Source organism: Mandrillus leucophaeus, unplaced genomic scaffold (genome assembly GCF_000951045.1).
Source record: "Mandrillus leucophaeus isolate KB7577 unplaced genomic scaffold, Mleu.le_1.0 Scaffold786, whole genome shotgun sequence".
Classification (NCBI taxonomy): domain Eukaryota; kingdom Metazoa; phylum Chordata; class Mammalia; order Primates; family Cercopithecidae; genus Mandrillus; species Mandrillus leucophaeus.
In genome coordinates, this window is record NW_012108541.1 from 578733 (window position 1) to 602659 (window position 23927).

A 23927-nucleotide genomic window follows, 5' to 3' on the forward strand; every position below is an offset into this window, starting at 1 on the left:
AAAAAAAAAAAAAAAAAAAAAGAATCATGAATTGCTATGTGCTTCTAAAAACTGGGCTGGTATTTCAGAAAATGCATAATGTCTCCTAATACCACAGCCAAACTGTTATTAACAATAGATATTTTCCTCAGACATCTTAAGACATTACACTAAAATATTCATATAACAATTATGTGTTTCATTTTCTCCCTGACCTAGTACATTTTCCCATTTCCTATGGAGCAACTGATGTGCTAAGTTAATTCTCTTTCTCTACTAGTTTCAAACTGATCTGCTGATAATCACCATAAATTATGCTATAGATATTCATTCTTCACACCAGGCAGTATGAATTTGTATCAAAGAACAATGGGACCATCTATTGGAAAAACTGTATTAGTTTTTTCAAATCAATTTAGATTTAGAAGATTTTAACAATTACTAACCTATATTAAAATAAGCATTTTAGAAATTTTAAAGGCTATTTTATGATACTTTATGAGATTAACCATCTGTTAAAAAAAAGTAAAAATGTTACACATAGGAAATAAATGTCAAAAGCTGTACTTTGCCAAAATAAAGCTTCAGCTGAAGGTAATGACAGTTATAAATTAAATACAATTCTATTAAGAACTTGTAAAAGCCAAAGGAAGACTTAAAACTCCCTCTTTTGGCAATTCAAAGGCAAAGAGATGTTCATTTATTCTTAATTCTACTTTATATAATCACTATCCCCCACAGATATACGTAACTAAAAACAACCCTAAAAATACATATTATTCAATGATTTTTAAAAATTGAAGTTTTATTTCATTATATTATTAGGTATATAATGAAATAAAAGTTCAATTTTTAAAAATACATATTATTCAATGATTTTTAAAAATTGAAGTTTTATTTCATTATATTATTAGGTATATAATGAAATAAAAGTTCAATTTTTAAAAATACATATTATTCAATGATTTTTAAAAATTGAAGTTTTATTTCATTATATTATTAGGTATATATCAGGAAGCATTTTATATTTTTATCTATATATGTTTAAATATATAAACATGTACATATATTTAATATAGATTTTTATTACTTCATTACATTATTACATTAAATTTTCACTCTAAATGTGCAAGCGCTAAAACGCAAAACCTTTCAGGCTAAATTTATCTTTCCTTTTTAACTTTTCTGGGAAAAGCCAATAAAAGGATACTCAGGATCAATTTTATAGCTTATAATACATAGTAATATAAACTAATAGTCTGTATTATATGGTATTCGTAAGGTTATCATAATATATTCTTTTCCTTATTAAAATGCACTTCATTATACAAAAATCTAATTGGTTTTATAATAATCAAATATATGAAGCTTTTGTCATGATGCACATTTATTTCAAAGCATAAAGCCTTTTGCTTCAACTCACTCTTACAATGTACATGTCATCAAGACACAGGCTGATACGAACTGCAAGGAAAATTCCTTGGCCTCTTTAGCAGACCCTTCAGCAGTGCATCCTAATGATCACTCAGTACTAAAAATTTACTAACATTAAAAACACATGCTTTTGCTCTTAAATTCTTGGATTAAATGACCACAATTCTAATTGTTGACACTTTCAAGCAGAACTCAATTTGCTGACGTGCTAGGTTTGCTAAGTATGAAATAGCTTTTTGCATGCCATAAAAGGGTCAAGTTCTTACTGTAATACACACTGCTAAGATCACAGGTGAAAATCAAAATAATTTTTGAAGGCTCTTATTTTTAAATATTATTCAAAATCAATCTTTTTTTCTAGTACAAATCCTCTTATATCAAACAACAAAACTAATGAAAAACAAAAGTTCTTTAAAAAAGAATTCGGCAAATTCCTAGACATACTTATAACAGATGTCCTTACCTGAAATGACCCTAACTTCTCCTTCTTAAACTTAATAATCTAAAAAGCTCAACGCCTAAGAACAATTTTTTGGAGTGAAAAAAATGGGAAATGCATGACTCCAAACAATGACTACACAAAGTATGGGAAAGACACGTAAGCCACATTTTGAAACCACTTCTTGAGGCTTTTTAACGTTTTTGTTGCAAAATCAGTAAATCATTTTCCCCTTTGTGTTTTTTGAGGGGGAAGAGAGGGCACTTACTAATTGAATGTTATTTACATGTGATTTCATTAACTTGCTTAGTAACGAGATACTGATGTTGAAAAAAAAGATCTTAATATATTTAAATTATTATCTACTTAATAATTAAGCTAAAATTAATATATACTGCTGATTTTATGCTTTTTCTTTTTTTTTTAAATTTTTTTTGAGACAGGGTCTCACTCTGTTGCCCAGGCTAGAGTGCAGCAGCATGATCTCGGCTCACTGCAACCTCCGCCTCCCAGGCTCAAGCAATCCTCCCACCTCAGCTGGGACTACAGGTATGTGCCACCACGCCCAGCTCATTTTTGTATTCTTTGTAGAGACAGGGGTTTGCCATGTCATCTGGGCTGATCTCGAACTCCTGCACTCAAAGGATCTGCCTGCCTCATAAGCCACCACACTGGGCCTCTGCTGATTTTATTCTAACTTAATTTTTTTCACCTTAAATGGCACAACTAACAATGGATTCAATTTAGCTATTCATTCAAAGTAATAACACTCTGAAAACACTTAAAAAATCATAACAAACTGACATATAAAAAAGTTCAAAATCATAATGAATAAGATTGAAGAAATCTTTATTTTTTTGAAAAAGATTTTTGCTACAAAATCCTAAATCAACATTTGCTACAGACAAAAAAAAGTAGTATTTTTCCTTTTTAAAAGAACATCATTTATTTTAATTAACTCAGTAAACTAATAGATTAACTTAATATCTTCACATTTGATATTTTAAAATTAATATCTGAAGTTATTCTATCCTGGTACCATGGGAAAATCTGAATAAAGCCTTCAGGTTTATAGACCTAAATTGTACCTCTGATATTTTTGACCTTAACAGTGACAAATAAAAAGGTTAAAGTGATACAGAAGTAACAGCAGTAACAATAACAAACCAATAACTCATTAAGTGACTAAGACCTAAAATATATGCTAAGTGGCAAAACAAAGTAGTTATTTTTACTTACAAGTTAGTAACTGGCTCTCCTTTCAACGGAGGTAGGAGGTTTCCAGAGCCAATTAAACAGTTGTGCACTATAGTCAGACTCTGTAGAATATCATCTCTAGAAAAAAACGAAAGACATTTCATATTTTAGAAGACTCCAAATCCCTATTTAACAAGCCTGCTAGAGCCCAGCACAAAAGTTTTATCATGTGGGGATATAAATGATTAAGGTAAAGAAATAACAAATGTCTTCAGTTTACCAACAGTAAAGAACAATTAAACATATATTTATTGCTAACACTATGCTTGCTTACATTTAAACAGGCTCTAAATAATCACAAGTAACAATAATTAACTGCCCTTTGTGAAACAACTGTTAATTTAAGCATCCCTTTACCGAAGACCACTGCCACTAATAAAAAGAGGAAATAATGCTACAGATCTTCCAGCTTATTCCATCTTTTAAAAATGGGACTAGTTAAACATTTACTCCAAAAAGCAGTTCAGAGCACGACAGAGTTAATGTTAGTCAATCACACTTCTTTCTCCAAGCCCATTCCTAAATCTGCTTATGAAAAATTTGTGGCGTTTGACACATTAACTTTCTTGCTATTATTTCAAAAACTTTCAAAGATTCAAACTATGAAAGTCTAATGGTTTCAAATACTTATTTCTTGTTAAACACCTGTGGAACAAGAAACAAAAATCTCACAGAAATAATTCTCAAAATAACATTTTGAGAACAACACAATAAAATCTAAGCTGAGTCTAGGAAAACAGGCATTCCTTTCAAAGAAGGTATATCTATGTCCACACTTTCCAAAAGATATACAAGTGAACCTGCTAAGTAGAAGGTAATAAAAAAAAAATTAGAAAAAGAAACCCAGACTTTTTGTGTTTAAAATGTTTAAGTGTTGTCAAATTTTCTGTTATACAACATTATATTAAATGATTTTTTAAGTACATGTACAGCAGATTTTCAAAACACAATCGAAAATGAATACATGAGCTATGCCACAGATAAAGCGACAAAACACGTCTGTACTCTGCAACTGAATAACTCTAATTATAAAATAAAACCAACCTAGACATTTCAAGTTTTCCATCCCCACAATGTTGGAGTTTGATAAGCTCAGGCTGAAGAAAGGAGTCCAAAAGATAAAAGGCAAAAGACACTTCTTCTAAAGAAGGAACATGCCACTGGATTCCCAGATTCCATAAGTCCCCGGGTTTGCCCCAGTCCTAGAAAAGAACAGCATCTACTCAGCAAGTTGAGAAATTAAAAACGGTAACAACAACAAACCCACATACATATACACAATTTTTAACATTTAAAAGAAAATGTACACATAATCCAAACCTAAGCTAGCAAATGACATACAAAAAAGTAGCATGAAAACAACATCTTATTGCCTCTTCGTTATCACTCCTGAGAAAAGTCTCCCTGAAGAGTACTCATTATAATATGAGTTTGCTCTAAGAGTGATACTATAAAAGTGACAATGAGTTTATGTGAGGCTTAATTTAGCAATAAAATTATATTAGACTACAGACATTAGATACGGCATACCAAGTTGTTTCACATACCAACAGGAAAGAAAACTAGAGTTTTAGTTCCATGCAAAGTGAGACAGCACAAGTTTCACACATTCCAATAATAGTTTTAATAATCTATCTTAAAAATAAAAAACTAACATCTTTATATGCAAAAAAATAACACTTTGAATCCCTTAAAACAAAAAACATCAATATATCCTTGAATCCTAAAGTATTGAAAATGCTTGCCTTGATAGGGAAGTATTCAGAAGGAGGCTTGTCAAAGCCACCTGGCACACTGCAGTATTCTGTAGGGTAGATAAGTGTGGTAGAACGCAGAAGATGATGCAAAAGGTTACAAGACAGAGTGTAACCCTGCTTACAGGTTAAATGTAGGGTTCTCTGGAGAATCTTTACAAGCTGCTCCCTATAAAGAAGCAACTTCCTTCCATCCACTCGGGTAATCTAAAAAGAGGGAAAAAATAGTTGAAGATATTTTGGTTAAAAGACCAAGAACCAGTCATTAATGCAAAGTTCAATGTTTGGCCACTAACATAGTCTAAAATAGTGTTTCTCTAAATGACTTTAACTAATTTTAGGATTTTCATTTTAACTGTATTCTAATTATTTGTTTGTGAAATCAAACACATTTTCTGAGCTTAAGTTTTCATGCACCATAGTAACATCCCTTTCAAAAGAGTCTATTCTCCTAAGAAGACTAAACCTAATTAAACTTTTTTTTTTTTTTGAGACGTTGTCTCGCTCTGTCGCCCAGGCTGGAGAGCAGTGGCATGATCTTGGCTCACTGCAACCTTCACCTCCCGGGTTCAAGCGGTTCTCCTGCCTCAGCCTCCTGAGTAGCTGGGATTACAGGCACACGCCACCACGCCCAGCTAATTTTTGTATTTTTAGTAGAGACGGGGTTTCACCATGTTGGCCAGGATGGTCTCAATCTCCTGACCTCATAATCCGCCCGCCTCGTCCTCCCAAAGTGCTGGGATTACAGGCGTGAGCCACTGCGCCCAGCCCTAATTAAACTTCCGAAAAAACTGATAAAGAAAACTTAAGTTTGATTGATGGCCAAATTTAAATAGTAGACCAAAAAAATTCCCAAATCTGATCAACTTTTTCAATTACTGAGTTACCCATATTAGAATTAACTGGTAAAACTAAGTTAAGTAGATGGTTGAACATGCAGTGATCAACTATACCACTCCTTTGCCAATAAGAGTATGATATATTCTGACTTTCTGAAGCCTCATCATAAATTTCCAAAACTCAGACTTTTCATATGTTTTAAAGTCATTTTGTCAGGAAGAGCTAAATCCTAAAAGCAAGTCAATGTTTTCATAGTCATGTTTTTTATTCCAAAGATTTATAATACCTCAGACAAAAGTTGAAGATTCCACAGTAATTCCTTGTCTAGCTCTTCATCATTTAATACATCATCATCTAAAAGCAGCAAAATAGTATTAGGGGGGAAAAAACTATGCATTCAACTAAATACAGCATTTTAAAATATTTCTATTTAATATTTCCAATAGCTGAGGAAAGCCTCTTTTAGGAAGACTTATTATTTCTTCTTCATGAAGCTGAGCTTGCTCCAAAAGGAGGCAGAAACAAAATTTTCAAGAAAATAAACACACCAACCAAGACTTCTGCTTCTCTATATCTCACAAAATAACTGATATTATTATTATTATTTATTTATTTATTTTTGAGAAAGACTCTCGCTCTGTCGCCCAGGCTGGAGTGCAGTGGTGCAATCTTGGCTCACTGTAAGCTCTGCCTCCTGGGTTCACGCCATTCTCCTGCCTCAGCCTCCTGAGTAGCTGGGACTACTGGGGCCCGCCACCACGCCCGGCTAATTTTTTATTTTTTTTTATTTTTTAGTAGAGACGGGGTTTCACCATGTTAGCCAGGATGGTCTTGATCTCCTGACCTTGTGATCCGCCTGCCTTGGCCTCCCAAAGTGCTTGGATTACAGGTGTGGGCCACCGCACCGGGCCAATAACTGGTATTTTTGAAGGTAACCTCTGAATGGTTGTTGTATACGAATATTAGTAAAGTAACATTTTTAAGCTACTGCCAACCTGGATGATACCTTTTTGGAGACAATTTCTCCTCAAATTACAAATCAAAATATTGTGTAGCTAAAAGAATCTGTTGTCATTAACAGTTTTAGAAACCAAGAAAAAAACTTACCCAAATTGTAAAGAGAGAATAATGACCTTATGACTTACTCATTGTAAGCTGAGTTATAACACTGCAGCAGTGGGGAACAAAGAGCTTCAAAGATTCTTCTGGGCAGCACTGAAAACATATTTGTATAAATAAGTTTTTTTTGAAAGGCAAATATATACTAGCATTATTATTTTCAGTGGTAACAAAAAGCTATAAATAAGCAGCTACTGAAAGAACTATGTATTTTAAGCATACAAGCACCTCTGAAATAATTAACCATATAAACTTGTTGATTGTTGAGTCATTAATACATCAGTTCAAAAAAATAAACTCACCTTTACAGCAGCGCGGCACATGTCTGCCACCATGCGACCTGCTACTCTTGTTTCAAATATATGTGAAGTAGAAAAATTAAAAACCTTCTGAAGGGCCACCTGTTAAGATATGTAAGAAATGAAAATGTCTCATGAGCATGTTTTCAGAAAATTAAACATCTTATAGAACATAAAAGAAAACGATATATATATTTAGACAATTCCAAAACTAAACAAATGGGCAATTTTTAACCATCTGATTTTATAAGAATTTGTTTAATAATGTTACATTTGGGTCTAAGAACCATCTTTGTCCACGATCCTAACTTGAACAAAATATCTGAGGTACTGGCTGGGTGCGGCGGCTCACATCTGTAATCCTAGCACTTTGGGAGGCTGAGGCAGGAGGATCACTTGACATCAGGAGTTCAAGACCAGCCTGGCCAACATGGCGAAACCCTGTCTCCACTAAAAATGCAAAAATTGACCAGGCATGGTAGTGCATGCCTGTAGTCCCAGTTGCTGAGGAGGCTGAGGCATAAGAATTGCTTGAACTGGGGAGGTGGAGGTTGCAGTGAGCCGAGATCGCGCCACTGCACTCCAGTCCGGGTGACAGAGTGAGACTCTGTCTCACACACACACACACACACACACACACAAAATTGAGGTATAAGATTTCACTTGCCACAGAAACCCTACACATAAAATTATACCTGGTGGAAGCAAATGCAATTTAATTATCTTCCTGGCTAATTGAATACAACAAAGGGAATTTTTTGGAATAACTAATATAATTTGTCATCCTGACAACTACAAACTAGATACCTATCCTTACCCTAAAAGACCCGAAGCAGTCTATTTATTTTACAAACATGTCACAAAACTTTAATTTACTTGCTCATTGGAACAATGAGTTCTAAACCTGGGTTAATAATACTGAAAAGTATAAACAACTCCTTTTGGTTAAACAAGAGATGATTTTGTGTTCATTTCTTTATACTAACATAATCATAGCATTTATTTCACCCAGTTGTAAGGCAATTTGGCTTTCAGGATTAACATATTTAACAGTGATAATTACAGATGACGGGAGAAAAAACAGAAATGAAAATAAAGTGGAGTCTTAAAGGCTACAGATAATAGGTACCACACTACAGGTAACAGGTACCAACCAATATTGAATAAGTCAATGCTTACTGAATGTCTTATGAAGATAACTACTTCTAATCCATCAATTAGTCTTAGGATTTAATTTCTATCATGCAAGTGATGTCATAAGCAATTTCTAAAACTCAGCTGAGTAATTGTTTTTAATTGTAAAATTAAACAATACAGTTGTTTCTTGTTGTTCATGGTAGTCATGTTCTATAAATTTGCTGTGACAACTGAACTAGCAAATACTGAACCATTGCTCCCAGGGGAAATACAGGATTATGTTCTTGTGAACCCATAGTGACAACATTTTCATCAACTGAACAATACATAATCCTAAGTGTGTTTATGTTTACAGACAACTTATTTAATACATATTGTTGATTCACTAACATTTAATCCCCAGTCAACAGCACTATAACCCATGCCTGTTGACACTTACCCAGCACAGTGTTTTTTCCATTAGGCATACCACAACTCTTATGCTTAGGAACCCTTTAAACCACTTTAAACACTAAACGCTTGGGAGTCATTTTTGACATTTTTAAACAGCAGAATCACCAACAAAAAGCACACAAATGTAAAAATATGGCATTAAATAGATCGCAAAGGGGACAGTTGTTTAAGTGGAGCTGGATACAAGAAGGCAGAGTGCCTAGTTTGCTCTCAGCTGAGAACACATGGTATATGTGAGATCAAATTTAGGTAACTAAATTTTTGTCAGTCACAAAAGCTTTGATTCTCGGGTTGCAAATAATTAGAGCAAATAGGTAAATCTGCAAATATGAAATTTGCAAATAATGAGGAGCAACTGTACATTTCTTTAAAACTTCAGTATGAATGTAAATGATAAACTGCATGATATACACAAAGTAATCTGAAGTCAATTTTAAAACATCAAATGAAACTTAAAAGCTGGAAGTTTAATTTTTGTAGCAATGTTCTTACCATAAATATTTCTTTGGAACATTGGGTGAGGATTGTACTAAACGTAGAAGACAGACCTAATTCGACCAAACTCTCCAAGTGTGTCATTTTCTCAGTTTCTGTCTCTTCTCTTGTTTGCTCCAATGTGCTACTTTCTATAAGTCCAAAGCATCTAAATAATCCAAACAAAGCATAATTTCAGCAACTAAAATCTGGTTTGACATTTTTGGTGGTGATTAGGTAACTCTCTATTGTCCTAACTATTCAAGTGATAGCTACTTAATTTCTACGTGGTTCACAAATCGATTATCCTTTTATAACTTCAGGAGCACCAGCAGTAGCTAAATAAAGGTTATAATGCAGAAATAAACTACAGTTTCTGGGATAGAAGAGTCATTTTCTAGAATGTCAGCTAAACGTTGGTGTGGGTTACAAGCTCACCTGTCCATAAATTGTAAGACGAAGTCCTCAAATTCAGCTGTGGCTGAACAAAGTTCTCGTTCCACCTATAATATCCCAATGCAAAGAAAGATTACATATAGCCTTAGTTTTTTTCCCTGAACTAACAAAACTCAATTATTGCCTGCCAAATATATCTACACTAAACCATTATATTGGGTACTATGAGAAACAGCACCATACTTGCCTATCAATTTAGAACGACTTGATCTACTACTTTCTAGGAACCAAAGAAAGCAGCAATTAATGTTATTTTACAAGGGCCAAATACAGAAGTCAAGCAGCTATCTTTATTATAAATTCAGTTTTCAAAACTGCTGATATATGTAAAGTCTAGTCTCTCACTACCTGAATGTCCAAAAAAAACAAACAACAACATGCTTTCGGCTAGGTGCAGTGGCTGGCCAGACACTGTGGCTCATGCCTACAATCCTAGCACTTTGGGAGGCCAAGGCAAGCGGATCACTTGAGGTCAAGAGTTCAAGACCAGTCTAGCCAACATGGCAAAACCCCATTGCTACTAAAAATACACACACACAAAATTAGCCAGGCATGGTGGCACACGCCTGTAATCTCAGCTACCCGGGAGGCTAAGGCACAAAAACCATTTGAAACCGGGAGGCAACGGCTGCAGTCAGCCAAGATGGCACCACTGTACTCCAGCCTGGGCGACATGCTTGCATTAAAGAAGATAGTTCTGGGGGCTGGGTACAGTGACTCACATTTGCGCACTCAGCATTTTGGGAGGCCGAGGCGGGTAGATTACTTGAGGCCAGGAGTTCGAGACCAGTCTGGCCAACATGGCGAAACCCCATCTCTACTAAAAATACGAAAAATTAGCCAGGCCTGGTGGTGCGCACCTGTAGTCCTAGCTACCCGGGAGGCTGAGGCAGGAGAATCACTTGAACCAGGAGGTGGTGGTTGCAGTGAGCCGATACCACACCACCACACTCCAGCCTGGGTGACAGAGCAAGACTCCATCTCAAAAAAAAAAAAAAAGAGAGAAGTTCTGAAAAAGCCAGACAGAAATGAAGAAAATCTTTCTTCATTAGATGTCAATCCCTTGGACAGATTTATTACTAACCTAAGATGATGGAAAAATAAAATAATCACCATTTTTTGCTTAACAAAACATTGAAAAGTGACATAAAACTGAAATACACCTCCAGATGTCAGAAGTTTATAGAAACGGCCTATTTTTGAGCCACCTCCTATGATGGGTGCTCTGGAGACTCTCTTGCCAATGATGTCCTGGCCCTCCATATGCACCATTCTAGTCACAAAATAGTAATTTTACTTCCCAAGTTGTTTCTAAACTGTCAAGTGTTACTATGCATATGCAATAATAATTAGAACATCTTCGCCCTTTTATAACCATAAAATACCCTTACTTCTGTGAGGTCATTTCTTTCTTGTAGTACAGATGAACAATCTACTAAAGGCACCAGAGTAGAAAATGTTGCTATGAACTGGAATGTGATCTGTGGAAAGATACAAAGGATTTTCAACATTACATAATTCTAATTCAGAAATACAAGTATACCGTGAACTACAATAAATTACCCCAATAAATTATCTTGATCAAAATCCCACAACAGTTTCTCTGGGTATTCCTCATTTAGAATTAAACACTTTAAGAATCTTCATAATTAACTAGCTGTCGGCCGAGAGCAGTGGCTCACACCTGTAATCCCAGCACTTTGGGAGGCCGATGTGGGCGGATCACTTGAGGTCAGGAGTTCCAGACCAGCCTGGCCAACATGGTGAAACCCTGTCTCTACTAAAAATACAAAAACTAGCCAGGCGTGGTGGCGTGTGCCTGTAATCCCAGCTACACAGGAGGCTGAGGCAGGAAAATCGCTAGAATCCAGGAGGCAGATCGCAGTGTAGTGAGCCGAGATCATGTCACTGCACTCCAGTCAGGGTGACAGAGCAAGACTCCATCTCTACATAAATAAATAAATAACTGTTACTTTAATAATGAAGTTATACAACATTTATTTTCATATTTATAGTAGGCCTACGCATAAAGTTCTCCAACCTTTTGTCACTGAGAAGTTACTTTGCCTCCTACCTAAATATAGAGTGTATAATCATCAATATACTCACCATGCATTTACTAAAGTCATTTGGATCCACCCCAGGCAATGCTCTCATCAACAGAGGTAGCATATGTGTAGGACCTTCAGGAAACCATCTGCCTCCCGATACCAAACTGCGGGCTACTCCAATTACACAACTTAAAGTGGCTGTGAGCTGGTGAGGTTCTGTTAATGTCTCTAATGCAGGATACGTTCTACAGTTTGAAAACAGAATTTTTAAAGTCTCCATCACAGATATGCATAATACCATAATACATTAAATATTGTAAATTCATAAACTGTACTTTGACTTAAAGGTTTATAAGTCAGCAAAATACTTAAGAGTGAAAATCTGCTATCAAAGTTAACAGAATTACAGTAGCCCCGTTATCTGCAGTTTCCGTAGTTTCAGTTAACAAAGGTTAACCAAGTATTTCAGTGTCCTGAGAACGAGACCATATTCACATAACTTTTATTATATTGAACAATGTATTTTTATAATTGTTCTATTTTATGATTGTTGTTCATCTCTTACTGGGCCTAATTTATAAATTAAACTATCACAGGTATGCATGTATGTGAAACAAACATGGTATACATAGGGTTCAGTACTATCCATGGTTTCAGGTATGCACTGGGGGTCTTCAAACACATCCCTCACCAATAAGGGGAGACATTACTGTACACAAATAAAGGAAAGATACACAGATTATTTACTGCGCATGTCCCCAATCCCCTGCTACCTTACCAACTCTTTTCATGCCAATTCCACAGTGAGAAAAGAACACACACTGGTAGAAGTCGGGGTGTGGTGGCTCACACCTGTAACACTAGCACTTTGGGAGGCCAAGGCAGGCAGATCACCTGAGGTCAGGAGTTTGAGACCAGCCTGGCCAACATGGTGAAACCCTGTCTCTATATGAATACAAAAATCAGTGGGGTGTGGTGGCGCATGCCTGTAATCCAAGCTACTGCGGCGGCTGAGGCAGGACAATCGCTTGAACCTGGGAGGTGGAGGTTGCAGTGAGCCAAGATTATGCCATTGCACTCCAGCCTGGGTGACAGAGCAAGACTGTCTCAAAAAAACCCAAAAGAACATCAACTGGTAGATACTGCTTTATTTCAGCTGTCCTAATCTATATTATACTAATCTAATGGTCAGTCAGTGGAATAACAAGTTACAAATACTCCACAGTTTCTTTCCCCTGACCACCCCCAACCCTGGAGTCAGGGTCTTACTCTGCCCCAGGCTGGAGTGCAGTGGTGTGATCATAGCTCACTGCAGCCTCCACATCACCCAGATCAGGTAACCCTCCCACTTTGGCTTCTCAAGTAGCTGGGACTACTGGCACACGTTACCACTCCCGGCTAATTTTTGTATTTTTTTTTGTAGAGACAGGGTTCTGCCATGTTGCCCAGGCTGGTTTCAAATTCCTGAGTTCAAGCAATCCATCTTCCTCAGACTTCCAAAGTCCTGGGACTACAGGCGTGAGCCAGACTAGTCACTTATTATTATTTTTTTTAATGGAGAAAACATACCAAACTCTTTAACAGAAGCTTTCTTGGAGATGTAAAACTAAGCGTCTAAAATTTTTTTCCTACGTTTTTAGTTTTTAAAAAAGTTTTGCTTTAATTAAAAATAAAATCTTTGGCCGGCCATGGTGGCTCACACCTGTAATCCCAGCATTTTGGGAGGCCAAGACAGGTGGACTGCTTGAGGTCAGGAGTTCAAGATCAGCCTGACCAACATGGTAAAAGGCCATCTCTACTAAAATTACAAAAATTAGCTGGGCATGGTGGCAGGCACCTGTAAATCCCAGCTACTCGGGAGGCTGAGGCAGGAGAATCGCTTGAACCCGAGAGGTGGAGGTTGCAGTGAGCTGAGATCATGTCACTGCACTCCAGCCTGGGTGACAGAGCGAGAGTCTGTCTCAAAATAAATAAATAAAAAAACAAATAAATTAATTAAAAATAAAATCTTTGGCCGGCCATGGTGGCTCAAACCTGTAATCCCAGAATTTTGGGAGGCCAAGACAGGTGGACTGCTTGAGGTTAGGAGTTCAAGATCAGCCTGACCAACATGGTAAAACGCCATCTCTACTAAAAATACAAAAATTAGCTGGGCATGGTGGCAGGCACCTGTAAATCCCAGCTACTCGGGAGGCTGAGGCAGGAGAATCGCTTGAACCCGAGAGGTGGAGGTTGCAGTGAGCTGAGATCATGTCACTGCACTCCAGCCTGGGTGACAGAGCGAGAGTCTGTCTCAAAATAAATAAATAAAAGAATAAAAATTTAAAAAGGTCATGCCACTTCAAAACAGCACAAAATTACAATTGAAAGTCTCAAAAAATGTCATTGTATTGTCAATTTGGTTTATTATTTATCTTGGCCAAGCATTCAATATCACTTAATATGCTGATACTAAATTTGTCCAAAATTTTAGGACTAAAGAAAAATGTGATGGGTCTATTTATTTATAAGCTTTGTTCTTTCTACTAAGAATTTAGCTCACTATTCATAATTAATCAGCTGAAAATCACAAAACAAAGGGGAAGTAAAGAAACATTGAAAACTGCCAGGCGCGGTGGCTCACGCCTGTAATCCCAGCACTTTGGGAGGCCGATGCGGGCGGATCACAAGGTCAGGAGATTGAGACCATTCTGGTTAACACCGTGAAGCCCCCTCTCTAACAAAAATACAAAAAATCAGTCGGGTGTGGTGATGGGCGCCTGTAGTCCCAGCTCCTCAGGAGGCTGAGGCAGAAAAATGGCGTGAACCTGGGAGGTGGAGCTTGTAGTGAGCCGGGATAGCGCCACCGCACTCCATCCAGCCTGGGCAACAAAGCGAGACTTTGTCCCAAAAAAAGAGAAAAAGAAACATCAAAACACTCCAAACTTCAAAATTTTAGCTAAGCAAACAGATGAAGTCCCACCTCTCCAGGGAGCATCAGGGAACCTGCCATTAACTGTTAGCTTCTGCTACTCTGTGGAGGCCAAGAAGCAAAGAATACGGGGATTGAAGACAGACAGGAAACTGCCTATCTTCCCCCACTCCATTTCCTAATTAAGTTCTATATGCTGGAAGAGTTTCAATGCCCCAAGATGTGTATGTAAAAATAAAGTAAGTTGGGAAAATGAAGTGCAGTCTAACTTGAATATTTATGGCAATGAGGGCAGGTAAGGCAGCATAAACAGCTGAAAATTATAGATAATGGAGGCCCATTTTGGTTAAGACCTTGAACATGGTACTCTTCCCCAAGTAAATATGACCAATACTTATTCTGTCTCAACAATAAGACAGGAAATAGGCTATAGTTTGAATTCTACCACTAGGGACCTTGGACAAATTTTTATGGAACTCAATGGCTAGATCCTTCTAGGTTCTAAAAACTAACATTCCTCCTCTATATTTGACAAAAACATTTAGAGAGAGATCATAAAGCTTAAGTTCAGCCAGTAGAGGAAGCAGAGGTACAACAGAAAGCTTAAGTAATTTACTCTTGAACAAATTACTTTAAAAATTGCTCTCAAAAAATTAAGAGTAGGTCGGACGCAGTGGCTCACACCTGCAATCCCAGCACTTTGGGAGGCCAAAGAGAGTGGATCACCTGAGGTCAGGAGTTCCAGACCAGCCTGGCCAACATGGTGAAACCCTGTCTCTACTAAAAATACAAAAATTAGCTGGGTGTGGTGGCGGGCGCCTGTGATCCCAGCTACTCAGGAGGCTTAGGCAGGGGAATCCTTGAACCCGGAAGGCAGAGGCTGCAGTGAGCCAAGATTTGCACTCCAGCCTGGGGGACTAATGCAAAATTCCATCTCAAAAAAAAAAAAAAAAAAAGTAGCTGTCTCTCTCTTTGTAAGTACATCACGCCTATTCTGTGACAGTGGCTAGGTAAGTAAAGAGTTTTCCTTACCATTTCAACACACAAACCAAAATGAATAAAATAAAATTTACTCTGTAAAAACAACACACCTGATGTAATACATGAAAATAACAAATACAATTTTCTTCTCTATCACTGATTCTAAGAAAGAAATCCAAAAACCACTTTCACTACCATGTTCTCAATCCTTAGTGACACTCAACATTTTGATCTAAAAAAAAGGCCAGATCTTAATTCATAAGCACAAAATTTTGGTAACTAAAATGTGTGAATAACCCAAAAGATGTGTTACCCATTTCATTTCAATTTTTTTCTTTCCAATAAACCTTTATCAAGTTACCAATCATTACATTAAAATGTCCTGCTTCTCCTCTAAGAAGCCACAGAGGAGAAAAGAGAATCAAGCTGAACAGACCAAAAGAAAAACCTAGCTATGGCTCAGACTCCCACTCACCACTTACCTTTCAAGTACAGGGGGTATTACTAATTCAGGTCTCATGAGTGCAAGATTCTGCAAAGCCTGGGCTGCTTCTAGACTACCAGTTTTGCTAAACATAGCCAAGAGGACAGGCTGAATAATGCATTGTACAAAGTCTGTAACATCTTGATCAGTAAGCTTGTGGCTATCAGGCACAGGAGTTAACCAAGAGGGCTTCTTGTATCTTTCACGATGCAATCTTCTAACAATACTGTTTGGCAGCCGCTGAAGTAGTTTCATTAACTTGTTCTGGGGACACAGAAGCAAAAAGTTCTAAGTAGGGTCTACTTTCCCACATAGATATTCATGGTTGCTCTCTAGCTTCTTGAGAAAAGATTTTTAAAATAACAGTTCTTATTATCTTATTACAAAGAACTGCACAGCATAACTAGACAGAATTAAAAGTTACCAATTAATTATTCCTAATTATTATTCCTTGTATTCCTATTTATTCCTATTATCATAAATTCCTATTATTCCTAATAATTAATGAAACTGAGTTTCAAATTCCAGTCTAAAAAAATTGCTAGCACATAAATTTTCCATTACATGAAAGCCATTTTAACTGGCCAACTTAAAAAAACAACAAAAACAGGTAACAAGATAAAACTGAAAAGATGGTTCCATGCTTCTAAGCCATTTTTGTTACTTTTTTTGCAAAACTGAGGCATGTTGTCAACAGTTACCACACCGATATTGTCTTATTTAATTTATATGCTCTACAACACAGTAATTTAATTTAAATGTAAGCATTTACATACAGCTAAGGCTATGAAGGACAGAAAATGTATTATAGGTCACACAATAGGCAATAGTCAAGGATGACCATATCTTTAAAATTCCAAGCCCTATAATGCAAAATGAAGTTACTCACCAGCCAGCGCCCATTATTTGAAGGATGGTAAAAAGATGTGATGCTGTTAAACAAACCAGCTAAGTGTTTTTGCACTAGCTTACTTGGTCCACCCTGTCCAGATAAAAAAGTAAAAATGTCAGTACCCATATCATACTGTAAAAACAGAGGTCAACAGGCCCAAGCCTATATGTAAATCACTAATGCAGTTTATAGTCAACTTGATGACAAAAATCAATTCTACCTTTAAATAAGAGTCAAAAACAATGCCCTGATGAACTTCATGCAAATCAACTCAAAATATTCTACTACAAATAAGGGCAGCTTACTTGAACCAACATAAAAAACTAAAAAAATACCTGTCAACTTGGAATAGCAAACTGTATTTTACTGTTCTGCAGCAAATAACCTGGATACTAAAATTTATCACTAAGATTATCATCTTAAAATTACCAAGAATGCTAACATCAGGCATAAAAAACCTGATGTAAGGCTGAGGCAGGCAGGTCACTTGAGGTCAGGAGTTCGAGACCAGCCTTGCCAGCACGGGGAAACCCTGTCTCTACTAAAAATACAAAAATTAGCCAGGCCTGGTGGCAGGTGCCTGTAGTCCCAAATACTTGGGAAGCTGTGGCAGGAGAATCGCTTGAACCCAGAAGGTAGAGGCTGCAGTGAGCCGAGACTGCCCCACTGCTCTCCAGCCTGGGGGATAGAGCAAGACTCTGTCTCAAAAAAAAAAAAAATAGGGCTTCCCTCTGTTGCCCAGGGTGCAGTGCAGTGGCACAAACACAGCTCACTGCAGCCCTCAATCTCCTAGGCTCAAGCGATCCTCCCACCTCAGCCTGCTGAGGAGCTAGTACCACAGGCACGTGGTATCATGCCCGTGCTTACTTTTACTTTACTTTTGTTTTTTTTGTACAGGGTCTCGCCATGTTGTCCAGGCTGGTCTCAAACTCCTGGGCTCAAGCTATCCTCCCATCTTGGCTTCCCAAAGTGCTAGGTTACAGGCGTGAGCCATGGCACTTGGCCATATTTTCACACTTAACACAAAATGAAGCTGCCAGTGAGAACTGTGTGAGAAAGCAGAGCAAAACTCATTCAAACAATAACTAATACTAATCACGATCCAATTCTGTAGCCCCCAAAAATCCAGTGTCAACTCACTGCATATGTAATATAGTAAACATCCTTCAGTGTTTGCTCCTACCAATTAAGAAAAATGGGATTTTTCTGTTTAACAATAAAATGGCAAAAACAAAGGGGGCTTAAATTTGTTTTTCTTACAATGAAATTTAAGAAGTAAACTTTTACATTAAAAAAATTGGCTTTTCCACAGAAACAAGCTAATGTGTAAAATGGAATACGAAGAAATAGTTGAAGAAGCAATATATGAATGATAAGCTAGAAAATTATAATAGAAAGTTATCCTAATATTATTTGAAAGATGACACTGAAATCTAAGCTTGTGGATATGTCTTCACTTTCCTTTAATGATGTCAACAAAATAATCCTTCACATCTCTCCCTTCACAAAGATTACTTTGTTAGTAAGCTTTATGTTCAATATAATGTTTCATGTGAACATTAGCAGTAAGTAAGTAATGGAGTCTAAGCACACGCAAATCCCGAGTTGTAATCCTACCTTGGGAAAGTCTTTTGGGTTACAAGTCTGGTTCCCGGACAGTAAAAATGTGAGACACTGCAAATCCCTCAAAACTCTAGATTTAGGACTCTATTTATAATGTCTATTGGTTAGGGAGATTTCAAAATGGTACCACTATATTCTGGATTTGATAAACATGAGCTTGCGACATCAGAAAATATCCAAGAATCGCGTCACCAACCAAGCCACTGTTATCAACTTCTGTGACTATCCAGAGTTTTTGTAAGGTTAACACGAAATAGGGGTAAACTATAGAAAACAAATATAATGTATTACAAACCATCATGGCGGTGATCCATATTACAGCATGTCCAATATCATAAGCATTTGTTAAAAATCTTGGGACTAACACTTGACTGCTTCCCACTGGGAGGTTCAAGCTTCTCAGAATTCTTGTAAATATCTTTTAAAAGAAAAAACAATAATTAAGGATATTTGCAGGTATCAAAATAATTCTTTAGTAAGTGCTGTATATTAGTGTTACTGAAGATATTCTCATTTTATCACAAGGGTTTTTAAGTGAAATTACATAGTATTTGGTAACTTGCTTTACTCTTTAAAAATTACATATAAATATCAACAGATGTGCTGTATGACACTCTGAGGTCACAGGCACAAGGACATAAAGCAGTTGTGTCCATGTATCCAAAGAACAGACAAAATGTGATTATTTATGGCTAAATATAAAAAGGCAAAAACACACATACTGTGACTAAACATGAAATATTTTGACTCCTTTCTTGTCCCAAATGCACGAATAGTTTTTCCTAAGCTCCTATTCCATGTCAAGCATGCACAACAGCACCAACCTAAATGCAAGTATCTTCTAGCAGATTGCTTTCCCTTTCAAAATTTTAATGGTGATTTGATTTTTCCCTAAGAATTTGTATTTTAGTCAATCACTTAACAACTATATTATAATAAAATTAAATTTATATTCCAAATGTATCATTACCAATAGGTAGGGGCCCAAAGGTGGGGAGAAACGATTTCTCTTCCTCAATTAGTTTCTAATGGCCAAACAACAGAGGAAGACACCACAAGCAAAAGCAAACAGAGCATTTGCATTCAGCTGCTCCCCAGCTTTGCTCTAACGTAAGTGTGTGCATCAGAATCACCCAGCCCTACTGCAGCTCCACAGGTTATTCTACTGCAGGTGAAATAATACTGAAGATACACCTGGAATATCTAGCTTTATTTACTATAGGAAAATACATAATGTGACCTAAAAAGTGGGCAACACTGCAGAGGAGCAACCAAATACGATACACAAAATGCACTGGAAGGTACAAATGTACGATGCTCTTGATACTATACTTAGTACTTTCCAAATTACTTTTGATACTCATAGTTCATATCCTGCATAAGAAAACACATTTATGATACCTTCACGTGGTCTAATTACCTTTAGAAAAGGTCATTGGACCCAGCCCTGTAAATTATTTGTATATGTGTTTACTAATGATCAAAGAAAATTTTATGTGCCACTTGGAATTGGCATAGAAAAAACATTTCTCCTTTATAATATAGAATTGTTGTCGGCACTATTGTATTTATGTTCAAAATGTTCTTTTTTTCCCCCAGACAGAGTCTAGTTCTGTCACCCAGGCTGGAGTGCAGTAGTGCGATCTTGGCTCACTGCAACCTCAATCTCCTGGGTTCAAGCGATTCTCCTGCCTCAGCCTCCTGAGCAGCTGGGATTACAGGTGCCTACCATCATGACTGGCTTTCCCCCAAAATGTTAATTACCTTTGGTACATATGGATCCCAATCTATGTACCCTATATTATCTGTAGCCAATCGAGCAAAGAGATTTACTAGTTGCTGAAAGTAAACAAAAAGGACAAAGTTAATACATTTGTTGTTGTTGTTGTTTAAGTGTCATAGTCACACCCCTCCTCCATTTGTTCTTTTCAGCAATCATTAGTGCAATCTACTTAAATAGTTTATGACTTAGTTTTTTTTTAAAAAAAACCTCCAAATGTAAATTGATTCACGTCACACATTTAAAATCAGCTGCAGTTAAAATGCTCCTAAAAAGTAAAATGACAAAGCACTATCCACAATGAATATAGAAAAGTTTAATCCAACAAATATGCTGAAAATATCCACTATACGTCCAGCACCATGATAGTACAGGCACCAAAGAAAACAAACAACAGGATCTTACATTTCATGCATTTTACAATACATGTGTATACTCCTAAATATTGATAAAACCAAAATAAATGTATACTTTTGTTAGAATACAACAAATAAATAATATAAAATTGAGAAGGAACTGATCATAACAGGGCTAACAGCCAATCCTAAGGAACTTCAAGGTACTTACCAAATGATCTATTAATATTTATCTCCAAATTTAAAAAGTATTGGGGGGGTGGGGAAAGAAAAGAAAAGAAAAACAAAACTATAGGGGAAAAAAGGTATACTTACCCCCTCCCACTGTGGGAGATTTTGCACCGAAACCCAAAGGCCAATTAATTCATCAAACCAAAGTCTAAAAAAGAAAAATGTTGTTATGAATAGCAAGTGACTTTAAAGTAGTTTAATGCCAGGTATCCTTTGTATTTTTTATAATCTATTATTGTTACTGATAACTACATAACTAGAAAAAAAATAATACTGAAGTTATAAACTTAATAAAATAATGGAGTTTTTGTCTGAATATTCCTTTCATGATTTAAGAAATCTGATCTCACAAATTAAACTTCTGCTTCATTACTAAGTACTGTCCATTCTTATTTAACAATTGCTTTCAATTTTCTACTTCCTTTTCCCTGACTTTCTCCTTTTATCTGTTTTCCTTTTATTACCCCTTCTGGCAATTCTTTCTTTCTCTTAATTTCTTAAATTAAAGCCCTCATCTTACTTGGGTGTCATCTCTTTACTTTCAATCTTATAACCGTTTTAGCCTTAACACACTTCAAGTATAATAAACTTGAAGTACAATAATGGCTGAGTTTGCAAAAACGATTTTTCTACTTGTTATTGCTTTACTAGTTTCTATATCTGTATTTCCTGCTGTATTTTTAGAATTTGTCAAGATATGCATATACTTACTTAAAACCTTTATGATGAAGTTCTGGAGGAAGGGAGGTAGGAAGAAATATTTCAAAGTAAGTGATGGCCTTTTGCATGGTTACATCAAAAGGGCACATTAAAGGTCGCCATTCTTCTAGCATCTCAGCTGTGGCATCTGCTGGAAAATATCTAATAAAAAAAGAAGGTTTTCATGTATCTGATTATTGGCTAAAAGCTCTACAACAGCAATATATATAACTTACCAAAAGGCCGGGGAAGGAGGAGAATATATATCATAGGATGTAACACAGTATACAAATGTCCAAACTAACACACATTTTCACAATACTAAAATAAATTCCCCATTTGGGCGAGGTGTTCATGCCTGTAGTTCCAGAGCTTTGGGAAGCCAAGGTCGATGGATCACCTGAGCCCAGGAGTTCAAGACCGGCTTGGGCAAAATGGCAAAACTCAGTCTTTACAAAAAATTAGCCAGACATGATGGCAGCACACACCTGTAGTCCCAGCTACTCAGAAAACTGGGGTTGGGAGATCACTAGAGCCCAGGAGATGGAGGCTGCAGTGAGCCAAGACTGCACCATTGCGCTCCAGCCTGGGCAAAAGTGAGACTCGTCTCAAAAAAATAAATAAATAAAATAAAATTCCCCATTATACTTGGCATAAAGTAAATTCTCCTCGTCTAAGGGAATTTTTCTAAACACTATAAAGTTGACAAAACTCAGATAAAATATGAGTCACTCAAGTAACCTACAAAAGTAAACAGGGTTTTTGTTTTACTTCCTTTGTGCTATGTAACAGCAACTGAAAAAAAATCCTGTCATAAAGAATCTAGTCTAAATAGGAAAAGGATTACCAGTAGATGAGAAAGAGAACATCAGCCCAGCAATCTCTAGGCATGTTGAATAAACCATTGACCTTCCTTGGAACACAGAGTCCTCCCCTATACAAGAGGACTAGATGATCTGGTCTACAGGCTGTGATATTCCATAACTGTAGGAAACGGGCAGGAGTGACCCTGGAGTAGATTTACAAAATTAAAATCCAAAGTGTGCATATATACACAAAACAAAGGTAAATAAAGAGGATACATGTATAACGGCTAAATACATCTTAACAGGCATTTTTCTTTTTTCTAAAGACAGAGTCTTACTATGTTGCCTAGGCTGGACCCAAACTCTTAAACTGAAGTGATCCTCCCACCTCAGCCTCCCAAGTAGCTGGTACTACAGGAGAGCACCACCGCATCCAGCCTTAAGAGCTTTAAAATACAAACAGCATATGAAAAATTCTGATTCTTTCCAAATAAGTTGGAAAACTTTTTCAAATAGACTTATAGGCTTGGCCCACACATCATATTATTAATCCTATTGTATCTTCATACACTTGTGTTAATTAAAATAATACTGCAATCTTCTATGTGAAAAATAAGATTATATTTCTAAGAATACTTCTGTTGAGTTCACAAAGCATTTATGTGTCAGGTCCTTGGGTAACAGATTGGAATTTTAAAAAAACCAAAAACAAACTATGCTCCACCTTCAAAGACCTCACATCTCAAGGATCAATTCCCCTTAATAAGTTTTCTGAGTCAACTGTTAACACTGTAATCCAAAATGAAAACTTGGAGTTCTATGAATTACCTATGAGCCAGTAAGTATTGAAGTGATAATCTAGTTTCCAGTGAGGAAACACAGGCCAAGAGGGTAACTGCATCGCATAAAATGACACTGTTCATTGGTGCTTATGACTCAGGGTGAATCTTATGTCGCTTGAGAGACAGATATCTCATATTCCGCAAATACATTTGCCCAACATTGAGTAATACAGAAGGTCAGCAATAAATATCTGGTTTATTAAATATGTATTTAGGATGAATATTACAAGCATATAATACATGGCTTTTCATCAAAAAGGATTCACTGATTCCATACCATCTAAACAGTCTTAGAATAACTTGATAACAACAAAAAACAGTTCAAGTACATAAAATTGAGCTTTAATTAAAATTAAAGATAATCGGCCGGGCGCGGTGGCTCACGCCTGTAATCCCAGCACTTTGGGAGGCCGAGGCAGGTGGATCACGAGGTCAGGAGATCGAGACCATCCTGGTTAACATGGTGAAACCCCGTCTCTACTAAAAATACAAAAAATTAGCCGGGCGAGGTGGCGGGCGCCTGTAGTCCCAGCTACTCAGGAGACTGGGGCAGGAGAATGGTGTCAACCTGGGAGGCGGAGCTTGCAGTGACCCCAGATCGCGCCACTGCACTCCAGCCTGGGCGACAGA

At 36.8% G+C, this 23927-nt stretch overlaps 1 protein-coding gene across 1 annotated transcript in view; it reads right to left on the bottom strand.

The window, feature by feature from the left end:
* PSME4 (proteasome (prosome, macropain) activator subunit 4) overlaps nucleotides 1-23927 on the bottom strand; it is a 133267-nt gene that overhangs the window by 64049 nt on the left and 45291 nt on the right. The window contains exons 5-20 of the mRNA XM_011967084.1: nucleotides 21662-21811; nucleotides 21035-21098; nucleotides 20348-20422; nucleotides 18879-19001; nucleotides 16958-17050; nucleotides 16067-16332; nucleotides 11751-11937; nucleotides 11033-11122; nucleotides 9624-9688; nucleotides 9204-9354; nucleotides 7125-7223; nucleotides 6849-6918; nucleotides 5990-6057; nucleotides 4855-5070; nucleotides 4154-4311; nucleotides 3092-3187 (exon numbers count right to left, since the gene is read on the bottom strand). Of these exons, the coding sequence (XP_011822474.1) occupies nucleotides 3092-3187; nucleotides 4154-4311; nucleotides 4855-5070; nucleotides 5990-6057; nucleotides 6849-6918; nucleotides 7125-7223; nucleotides 9204-9354; nucleotides 9624-9688; nucleotides 11033-11122; nucleotides 11751-11937; nucleotides 16067-16332; nucleotides 16958-17050; nucleotides 18879-19001; nucleotides 20348-20422; nucleotides 21035-21098; nucleotides 21662-21811 (1971 nt within the window). The remainder of the gene's footprint in view (nucleotides 1-3091; nucleotides 3188-4153; nucleotides 4312-4854; nucleotides 5071-5989; nucleotides 6058-6848; nucleotides 6919-7124; nucleotides 7224-9203; nucleotides 9355-9623; nucleotides 9689-11032; nucleotides 11123-11750; nucleotides 11938-16066; nucleotides 16333-16957; nucleotides 17051-18878; nucleotides 19002-20347; nucleotides 20423-21034; nucleotides 21099-21661; nucleotides 21812-23927) is intronic.